This window comes from Mytilus trossulus, chromosome 14, assembly GCF_036588685.1.
Source record: "Mytilus trossulus isolate FHL-02 chromosome 14, PNRI_Mtr1.1.1.hap1, whole genome shotgun sequence".
Lineage (NCBI taxonomy): Eukaryota > Metazoa > Mollusca > Bivalvia > Mytilida > Mytilidae > Mytilus > Mytilus trossulus.
The window spans coordinates 41960132-41971217 of record NC_086386.1 but is presented as its reverse complement, the minus strand read 5'-3'; the positions used below and the strand labels follow the sequence as shown (position 1 = coordinate 41971217).

The window sequence follows — 11086 nt, the reverse complement described above, 5'->3', positions numbered from 1 at the left end:
ATAGTGAAATAATACTTAAATTGGTTGTTGGAAGTATTGTTGGTCCCTCTCCATTCTAGAATGATTCGATTAACCAGTGCACACAAAGTACACTTTATTTCTTTTTCGTAAAAGGTTTTGCAATTTGCTATTTTGGATATTACTTTTTAAATATTTATGTTATTTCAGACATAAATATTCAGTTTGAAGTATGTATGAAAAATATATATAAGGTAACCTGTAAGAATTTTTACTACTAGTATATATTATACTCATGAAATTGAAGCAAGATATAGCAAATTAAACCAGTGACATCATTGCACAATTTGATCCCCCAAAATAGATAAAAATAACATACATGTAATACTCATTTAATATAAATAGCATATACAATTTTACAATATGAAAAAGTAAAAAAAAATTTAAAATAAGACTAAAAGCAGTTTGACAATCGTGTACAAGATTTTAAATAAATACTTTTTCTTTCATTTAAGCTGCAACAACTGACCACAAAAACCATGTATGTAAATCCTTGATATGGTCAAGATATCTATAATATGAATCATTGTTAATCTTACGCTTTAGCGTCAACATGTGTTAATCACACTACTATAAAGAACTGTATGTCTTGGACATAACATATCAACAACATTTTTGGATTTAATACGTGCTAATGATTCAGGACTACTACAAAGGGAGAGCACTCTTATGGATTTATAACATGTCAATGTGGTCCAGACAGATAAGTTGGCAGCTTCAACATGGCAGATAGCACCATTCAACAACTTAACAAAAACAATCTAGTCTTTCTTCTTCTCTTCTGTGCTCTTGTCTTCTGAATGTTCATCTTCTGTATCTGAATATTCCCTGGGCGTCTCTCCAGGTTTTAATAACCGTCCAACATAATCATATTTCTCTGCAAAATATTTGTATGAATAATTCAATTTTTGTTTTTTCAGGTTAATGTCATTGTACAGTCAGGGGTGCTACTAAAACAAGTGATTTTTTTATATTCAGTTATCACCTATTTAAGTGATTTTGGTGTTTTCTTTGATCTTCAAATGCTAATTTCATTGATTTTCCATATTTTCACAAACTTTTCTATAATTTTCCTACATAAATCAATTATCCCTTTATCTTTGGATATCAATTTCACCAGTACCACACCCGACTGTTGTATACTTAAATGTTAAAAGAACTGATCTATTGAAGTAGAAGTTATTTTTTAAAGATGGAAACAAATGAGCTAACATATAAAACATGTACCCTTTTTTCAATTTTTTTTTTTCTTTTTTTATTACATCAAATGAATGATTTACTATCAAAACTTGAAGCTTACAGGATGTTTTTTTTTTATTAAAAGATTCAGCTGCTCACAATTTCTTCCAGTATTTTATAGTTTTAAAATATTAAATTGGAAATTGGCAAATGCATGACACATTGTTGATAGTTCATCACAATATTTATGCATATGAAAGGTAATTGATTATTCAAGAGGCTTTTTAGATGTACACAAATCATTCATGTATTTACATGATTTAAATGTACATGTATAAAGCTCTTTTTTGAGAGCCCAGGTGGTCGTGGGGTCTAGCGGGACGGCTGCAATGCAGGAGATTTGGTGTCACGATATCACAGTAGCATGGGTTCGAATCCCGGCGAGGGAAGAACCAAATTGCGAAAGCAAATTTACAGATCTAACATTGTTGGGTTGATGTTTAGACGAGTTGTATATCATACATCTTGTACATTTGTACATGATACATGCCATATGAACAAAATACCTTTAAAGACAAAATTATAATCAAGTAAACATATTTAAAAAAAAATGTTGTACATATCATCATGTGTAAGTTTAATATTGCAATGCATGATTTTTTTTTATTGGTGTGTCTTTAAATCCCCTTTAAAGGTATATTTTCAGTACAAATGCCTGAAATGGCAGTCATCATTGAATACGATAACAGCTTAGGTGGCTTCCATTAAGTGCTTTAAATTGAACTACTAGTAAGCAGACAACAAAAAATGCATATTCATTTATCATGTTTAGAGATCTAGCCCTATCAAAGGCTGGACTCATTTACCATGATTATAAATGATATATACAGTTAGCGTTGTCATAATTATAGTGTTTCATGTTTTGCTTTGTAATGTTTTTGTTGGTGTACAAACATATAGATATTATATGGAGAAGATTTTTTGAGGAATTGTGAAAAAAAATTACTTATACAAGTAAATTTTTAAGAAAAATAAGGGGAGATTAATCAAACATTATAATTAACTTATATAAGTATACTAATCGTGTTATTATTTACCTCTTCAAGAAAATAAAAATTGCTTGTACAAGTTGCACTCCTGACAACAGTCAACATAAAACAATTTCAATTTTATATTTGGTCCAACGTCTTGCGACATCCGTTTTTTTTTTTTAAATTACCTGTAAATTGCATCTCCCATTCTTTGACTCTTTCCATCTGTTCCATATTAAGATCTGAAAGATCATCATATTCATCCTTCAGAGCATCCTCATTGAGTGAGAAAGTACCAAGACCTCTTGATGCATCTCTGCCTGCAAATACTCCATAGGCACCATCTGAAATACAAGAAGTTTGATTTAGACTATTACATGTACTAATGTAACAACAACTTGAACAAAGGGGAACAACCATTAGGAAATGTAGTTTTTTATCTGTAGTCTCGAAAATAATGATACAACCATAATATATCATGATATCTAGACTTTTTAATAGGTTTTACTCAGCACTCTCAGAATTGCAAATTACACTGCTTTTTTTTAATGTAGCTGTGGCTTTATTATTATTCATGTTCATGACCTTAGTTGGATGCCAATTCAAACACTAGATTTCATGGGTGGAAGTAAATCCAAATTCAATAATGCCTTTTGTTATTCTTTGATTCATATGACAAGGCTCTGTTCTTATACATGTACATCCTGTGATTGTACTATATAGATATAAGAAGATGTGGTATGAGTGCCAATGAGACGGCTAGCAGTCATTTGTTAATATATGTATCATTGTCATTTTATTTAGTTTCTTTTGTTACTAATTCTGACATCTGACTCAGACTTCTTTTACTGTTCCTATAACTTTGTGTTTGTTTGGTCATCATTGTCTAGACTTGCTAAAGGTATTGGGTAGGAATGAGATCTCAAAAACATGTTTAACTCTGCCGTACATGTATGTTTGCTCCTGTTCAAAGTCTTGAGCCTCTGGCATTTGTTCGTCTATATGTAGTATGATTTATAATTTTAGTTCATTTATATATTTCAGAGTTCAGAACGACATCTTTTATCACTGATGTGGAACAAATTTTAGTGTAGGGGCTAGTAGAAGCGCCTTTGGATGAAGGATTTTCTCACTGTGTTGAAGACCCATTGGTGGCCTTCAGCTGATTTCTACTACATGTACATGAATTTAGTCGATTTGTTGTCTGACTTATTCCCATTTCTGTTCTCAATTTCAAAGTTTGTAGAGTTAAAAAGATATTTACAACATCTTCAGTAAATCAATATATATACTAACCCCTCCTTCGTCTAAAAAAGACATTACAACAAACAAACAAATAATATGATTGTTATTGAACTTTTTGATCAGATATATATACAAATGTATTGATACAGATCTTTATAAAGATAGTGTCAATAAGTGTTCATCTAACATGGCAACAAAATGTAACATGGTGTATATACATTTGTACATTTATTTCGCCACCTCTTTCGCCAAAACAATATATTTTTCACCACTTTATTATTTTTTTCACCAAGTAACATAACTATACTTTTTGTTTAAAATTTAACTTTTTTTCTACCCCCACCCCCCTTTTCCCTTAAATAAGGTGATTTTGACCCATTGTGTCTATAATTATTCTCTCAAACTTATTTTAGAGTCCACATTTAATGAAAAAACACTAAACATTTACTTTAAAACAACAGATTTTGTTTTTAACTTAAAAAGGGAAAAATATTCATTGTATTTTAAACAACTTTTCTAAATAAGGGGCCCCTATACTTTTGATAATAATAAAGATATAAGTCCTGGAATCAACAAAATTAATGGCCGTGTTTTGATTATATAATACCAGTATAGATGGTAGGGAAAAATACTGATGTGTCGAGGGGTTGTTCCAAACCTTTGGGGTAGATTTATTCATAATGACAGTTTTCTTTTCTTGACCATCGAAATGAAAAAGTTGAGACGTAAAACTATGCTTGAAACACGCGTGTCACTCAAACGACTTTAAAGTAGCCTCCCTAATCAATTACCTATATTAAAGTCAAAGGATAACTACAGTTTTAAATCGGAGATTTTTTTCGCTTTCCGACATTTTACGTCACAACAACAGCTTTCTTTTCAAATTATCTTCATAGGAAATGGAGACGTCAAAAGTTTGCTTCAAACACGTGTGTTGCAAAGTGGTAAATAAATTTCTGTATGTGACATTTAGCAGAAGCCATTTAACCATATCATTATGTCAAACAATTCAATCAACACCTTTATAAATTAGTCCTTTGTTTTCGATAGCTATAAAATGCAATCAGCTGATTATTGATTTTCTTAATGAGGTCAAGGTCAATTACGCATATTGTCTGATCGGGTAAAGTCCGAGAAACTCGAAAAGGTAAATAAACAAGATGGAGGAAAATAAATCGTTCTATATTTCTTTCCCCAAATTCTTTCCCAAATGACGAATTTTTATCGCCACAATAATTATTCGACCGCCAGCAGAAACCATGTACATGTATACAATGTATATGGCATGTATGGGTTGTCCTTGGTCGCCATGTTGGAGCTAATCATATATTTATAACGATCTTTATGAACTTACCTGCATTTTATATATCATTTTGTAGTCAGGGGACTTACTTAAATGAGTGATTTTCTAAATCACTGATTCAAGTACATGAAGTAACATTATTTCCATAAACATGATAAAGGTTGGAAGTTAGAGTTGTCTTTCTTTAATAATCACCTATTTAAGTAGTACAAATTAATCACTAGAAAAAGTGATTTAATTTTATTGCAGTCTTCATGATGAAGTATTAAATCTACAGGCCCAAAGCTCAATTTTTTTTTTTTTTTATAGTTAGATTCTGTTGGCCTGTAGATATGATTTTTACAGGCCTGAGAGCAATTCAACTAGCCTAGGCTGCCACTCAGCGTTAAGACTGTTATTGTAGCTTTAAATATAAAATACTAATGATCCAGGAACTAATTATGTTACTAAACTTATCAGAACCAACATCTGTGTTGTCTAGGATGACCAGGTCATTTCAGGTGATGACCTTGTACTGAATCTAGGATAATGACATAAAAATCACTTGTTTAAGTATCAGACCTCAATTTCCTTCCCAAAAATCAATTCTTTAAGTATTAATCTTTTAATAACCCCCACTAATTTCAACATCCCCAACAGTGAATTTTTAACTGATGAGGTATTTTTAATGGAAATTGGCCAAATATGGCAAATCACAGGATTGCAGTTATTTTAAAATCATTAACTCTTGAACTTATCAATTTTATTCTTTGTCATCCCTTCAGAAGGCTAAAACAATAACAAGATTGATTTTGTTTGTGTTACTGTGTTGATATGACAAAATCAGTTAATACGTGATATCAAGGGCTGCCCGAACACAGGGGACTCCACTGTAAGTCTTGTCAAAATAAATATGATGTCTTGAAAGGCTAATCTAAAATTTTGATTTGACATCTTCTGTCGATGTAAGGCGTCAGTACTAGTTATTTGCTTAGCTGCGGAACCCTAGCTCAGAGTTTCTTGTTATTTTATACTATTTGTGGACCATGTTCTGCAGGTAGAAAATTATACACCTTATCACATTTGTCCGCCGATTACTGGATATCACACAAGTTCCCGTAAAATATTGAAATCATAAAATAAAATGTCTGACGCCACAATGAAAAAGTGATTGTTGTTGACGTCAAAAGTTCAAGCGGCCGGGTCAGCCGGGAATAGCGATAAGGTGTATAGACTAGGTCAAGCCCTGAAGTTAGTCCAAATAATTATGACGTCTTGAAAGGCTATTATAATTTTTTTCTTTGACGCCTTCAGGGCTCACACTACTTCAGAATTATAGGGAGAAGCGACTTCTTCTTTGGAACTGATAGGGAGAAGTGGTGAGATTTGAAAGAGAAGTGCTCTTTCGCACGGTGCGCTACAATGTTTGAATTATACTATAGCATGTATAGTATAAAGGGTCATATGGACCATAATTTGCTATTGGGCTCCGTTTCCTATAACTATAGAAAAGTGATAAAATGTGAATTACTGTACAATGCTGTAAGAAAAGTAGTAACTACATCTAAAGATGCCATTATTTTTATCAACATACAAGTGTATGCTTCTCTTCCCTAGAAAAAAAAAATGAAATATACCAATTTCAAAGATTCTGCAACTGTATTTTTGTGTCGTTTCTCGCGTTACTTTTTGCTTCTGAAGAGCATAACGCTGACTGATTTATAGATAATCGTCACCGCCAAATTCGTAACTTTTGCTTTCAAATAACAAAGAACATCGACCAATAAGAATAGTGAGAAGAAAATGCCGAGAGCTATAAGTATTTATGTAGCAGATGTAAGAACAGTGGCGTGACTTTTGTGTCCGATTTCGTAACGCAAATTTTAGATGATGTAATCTGCTTTGTTGTAATAGAATTCTTAAAAACAATATGCAAATATGAACTCTCGCGAGATGTTCAAACAGGTAAATCAGAATTGATTTACATTCTTGTTTTGATCTTCGTAATAATTAAGTAAGAAAATGACGTTATCGTTATGCGTTACATTTCACACGAAACAGAAGTCCAGTTATTTATTAAAATTGTTTTTGTCCTTAAGTTCTTATCATTTCCGGTCATACGTGAAACATGTGACTAACATGTGATCACGCTCTTACAGCCGGACATACGATATACTAGTTCTAAACATTGTTTTTGTTTCCAACGGGATGTTAGCAAACATAATCTGTAGACTTGTTTTGACTTGTTTAAAAAAGGAAAATAAAATTTTCAAAGAGATTGCGCCGGGGGTCTATTATTTTTCCTATGTGCATAATGTTACATACGATCTTGTGTGAAAATAAATGCCCAATGACTTGACAAAATCGTTTTCAGATTTGACCGACGTTTAAACACACTACATTTCCCAATAACGATGTAAAGGGTCCTTGGAAAATTCAATGGAAATTACGTCTCTTATCATGGTGCCGATGTTCGTTGGATTGATTTTGCTTCAACAGTAAATATTACTGGATATTTTAGGTAAATAAAGATAATTAAATGAAAAATGCATGTTAATATACTGTTATACTTGGAATGTACAAAGTTGGTAACTTTGTCACAATTTTTAATTATTTTTTTTTATTCATGTTCTGCAAACACTTTTCAGAAACGCAATAAACTTGTCAAAGGAAAAGTAAACTTTTACCAGGCATGACTAGAAAGGGAGTACTTTATTGATTTTAGCCCACTAAAGTAGGTTAAAATGTGGAAACCATGTAGATGGTGTACAGGTCACAAATATCACATGGTGCCTATTTTAAAGATTTTAATTCCAAATTAAAAGTTTTTTTCTTTACTGGATTTAAAGAATTTTACATTGCCAATGATTTGGAATAAATTTTATATAACGGGAATTTCAAAACCAAATATAAATATATTTTTTTTGGCCAAAACATCAAGATACAACGATTATGGTATCCTGTATCAATGAAGAAAATATGGAAAATTCTGAATAAATTGTACTAACTGTTTTCAAAAAAAGCACATATTTAGGAGTTTTATAATACTGTTACATTTAAGATGGATTTTAAGAAAAAGTATACTGTTCAGATTATTTTAAGCAGATTTTGCAATAAAATAAAACTAAAAAAATGCTTTCTGTTTCTTATGGTTTCCTGTCATGTTTAAAAAAAACTTTAATATAACATTGAAAATAGATTTTAAATATTAACATGAAGCAAGTAACACTAGTAATGGTGTTTATTTATGCCTTTTGAATTATATTGTGCAAAATAAAGAAAATAAAAATTGGTTTCCTGTTTGGTTTCCTGTCACGTAAACGGTGAATCAAAATGTATTAATTTTTTCTCGAAAAACTCAATTTATCCATTCATACTATTCTAACACCAACACAACCCACAAAATAAAAGTTAAAATTTTAGAACTTATAAAAAAGGATACAAAAAGAAACCAAAGGCCGAATACATGTACCAAAATATGGTCCATATGTAAATAATGTTCTTTTTATAATGTTCAATTCATATCTGAGTATATAATTAAAGCAACATTTCAAATTAAAAGTTGTTAAAGTTTACTCAGGTTCTTGTGAGAAACTACCAATTAAATATTTAGTATCTAGCACTAAAAAAAAAATTTTTTTTATCTTAAAAAGGTAAAGAAATTATAATATTTCAATTACAATTTAATTCAAAACTATCTTGTGTATGAAAATCAGTGTTTTTCATAAACAAATAAAAGTTATTAAGCTGGGCCATAATATATTGATAATAGTATAATAGTCATGATAGTCTCAGAGTTAAACAACTTTAATCAATAGTTTGAAACAATTCATAAAAAATATAGAGAACTATATACACCAATCGATAAGATGTAACCGAAAGTCTTTTAATTCGTGTGGAATACGTTATTTCCCCCTTTGGAATCAATATTCTTCTGTCAGCTGTTCCATCCGTGCGTCCGTAGTAATTATTGTAAAAGTACGGATTTCGGTCATAGTTGGTCCGGTTGAGATCCGTAGTTTAGAAATCGGTCAATGGTGGACGAATGCAAGAAAATTTTAAAAAATAAACGATGTTTGACAAGTTATTTGGAAGGGAACATTACCAGTCAGGGATATAACTCTATAGGGTTATTACAGGAAAATAACATACATTTGTTATTGTGGACTAAAAAATCAAAGAACTGTGATAACACACGTATGTTACACATTTCAAAGGGACAATATACGTCATAAGTTTAGTTAAAATGTATGCAACTTCTATTGATATTACTATTGTCTTTATGTACAATGTATACTTAACTATTGACAGATATAACAGTTCATAGTATTCCAATTTTGAATAATACACCTATATGTTATTACAGAAAAAATATGCCTGTAATAACTATTTGGTGTTATCACAGATTCTCTATATCACTTCAAAGCATTTGCTCAGACATAAATCATGCTTAATTAAAATGTACATTGTATTTAAATTTGTTGTAAGAAATAATGACCAGAGCATGTAATGAGGTTCTGCGCAAGTTTCTCAGTAATTCCCAAGTGTCTTATATAATAAGTTACATTCCTTTAATAACTAAGCCTTGTTATCACAACTAAGTTAATTCTTAAGTAGCCTTGTCTCATTGATTAACCTTGGTTAATTAAAAATGTATTAATTCAATTTAAAAATTAACTATTATTATGCATTTAGTTTCTGCACAAAGTCTCAAGAGATCCTAGAGCAATGTAGAGTCCACTATATGTTTAATAATTTTACAAATAACAAACATATGTTATTACAGATTTAGAAAATTTAAAGAAATTATCTGTAATAACACACGTAAGTTATTTTCTGTAATAACCGGTACCCTAAAGAGTTATATTTCTGACTGATAACGTTTATAATTCAATAAATGGATTAAACACTTACTGGAGGCAACTTGTATCACGTTTAAATGAAGAAACAAACTTTTTTTGCCGCCAAAAATAGGTTGATGTAAGTTTTCGAGTAACAAGCACCGGAACAAGTGGATATGCACGAAGTGATAACAAGTTGTATTTTTATCAAATAACCTGCTACAGACTTCAAAGACAATGCTTCAACCTCTTTTCTTAAGATAATGAATCGTTTATGTCTAAATTTCTTTAATATCAATAAAAAATTGATGTTTCATCAACTTGGTAAAAGTTGAAAATGTCCAATGAGGGAAGCGACTGAAAGCGAGTATCGTCAAGAACAGGGCGACTTCTTTTCGCTTTTGGGGGTCGGGGAAAATGAAGTGACGGTCGGGAAAGCGACTTCTTCGCCCACTTCACCTGGTAGCGTGAGCCCTGGCCTAACGCCTTACTTATAAAAGACTTTCAAGACGTCATAATTATTTGGACTAGCCCTGAAGTGTAATTTCTAGGTTAAAATCATTGCATGCATTTTTCTATTAACTACCTGGGCCGTAAAATCGTTTGCCTCGTGTAACATCAAACACTTTGAAATTGACAGCTATTAGAATTCTTCCATCTTGACCCCTGCCATCATATTCTTTCAATTGTTCAAGTGCAAAATCTTTTTTCTTCAAACGGGGAATCTGCGGCTTCGGCGCTGAGGGTGTAGTATCACGTCTTCCGCCAATTATTTTGTACAATAAAAACAAACATATTGCAAGAAGCAAGAGATTGAGTGGGCTTCCAATCAGTTCTGACAGAAGATTTGAGAAAAATCCGCCACTTTGGGTCTCGTCAACAACTTCGTCAGCCATTTTATAAATTTTCTCTATGTTGTACTGGTACGGGCGGTAAGCTGTGGTAGTTGACAAGGAACCAGTATCGATAAGGGGGAGTTAAATTGTGTGTACGTGTCATCCGTACATTTCACTAGCCATATATCACATCTTCAATAAAAAAAATAATATTTATAGATCTATATATAAATTAAAAAAACAAAAACAAACAAAAAAACAAACAAAAAAAACCAAACAAACAAACGAAACGAAAGAAAGAAGATAAAATATTAAAACCAAAAAGAAACAACGAATTATTAACACAAAAACAAATCTGGATAATAGAAAAATTAAAGCATAATTAGAAAAAAACAATAAGGTTTTTCCTCTCAGAGGTCCAAAGACCTTTATAAAATAAACTCAACGGATGAATAAAACACTTTCCTGAAATGAAGAACTATAACATAGGGGCAGATCTCAGGCGTACGTGTCAGTGTGGGCGAGTGGACCCCCCTTTTTTATTTTTTGGCCGGATTTTTTAAAATTTTATTTGAATATATTTTTTTGTATTTCAACTTATCCGTTCACTAATTAGTTTTACTTTTTAGGGTGTTCAATGTCGTTCCAATGCGA

General features: G+C 31.4%; 1 protein-coding gene across 1 annotated transcript; it reads right to left on the bottom strand.

The window, feature by feature from the left end:
- Positions 1–334: 334 nt before the first annotated feature.
- On the bottom strand, positions 335–10545 carry LOC134696961 (membrane-associated progesterone receptor component 1-like). The gene is made up of 3 exons (XM_063558930.1): positions 10183–10545; positions 2417–2572; positions 335–895 (listed from the first exon to the last, which is right to left on the bottom strand). The coding sequence occupies exons 1-3, from the start codon at positions 10490–10492 to the stop codon at positions 780–782; spliced, it is 582 nt and encodes a 193-aa protein (XP_063415000.1). The 5' UTR covers positions 10493–10545; the 3' UTR covers positions 335–779.
- Between the last annotated feature and the right edge of the window lie 541 nt (positions 10546–11086).

Coding starts and splice junctions, on each gene's coding strand:
- LOC134696961 (XM_063558930.1), bottom strand. CDS start 10,492: ATGGCTGACGAAGTTGTTGACGAGACCCAAAGTGGCGGATTTTTCTCA. Junction 2,573..10,182: donor CAAACGATTTTACGGCCCAG/GTAGTTAATAGA, acceptor CTTGTATTTCAG/ATGGTGCCTATGGAGTATTT. Junction 896..2,416: donor ATGGGAGATGCAATTTACAG/GTAATTTAAAAA, acceptor AATATTTTGCAG/AGAAATATGATTATGTTGGA.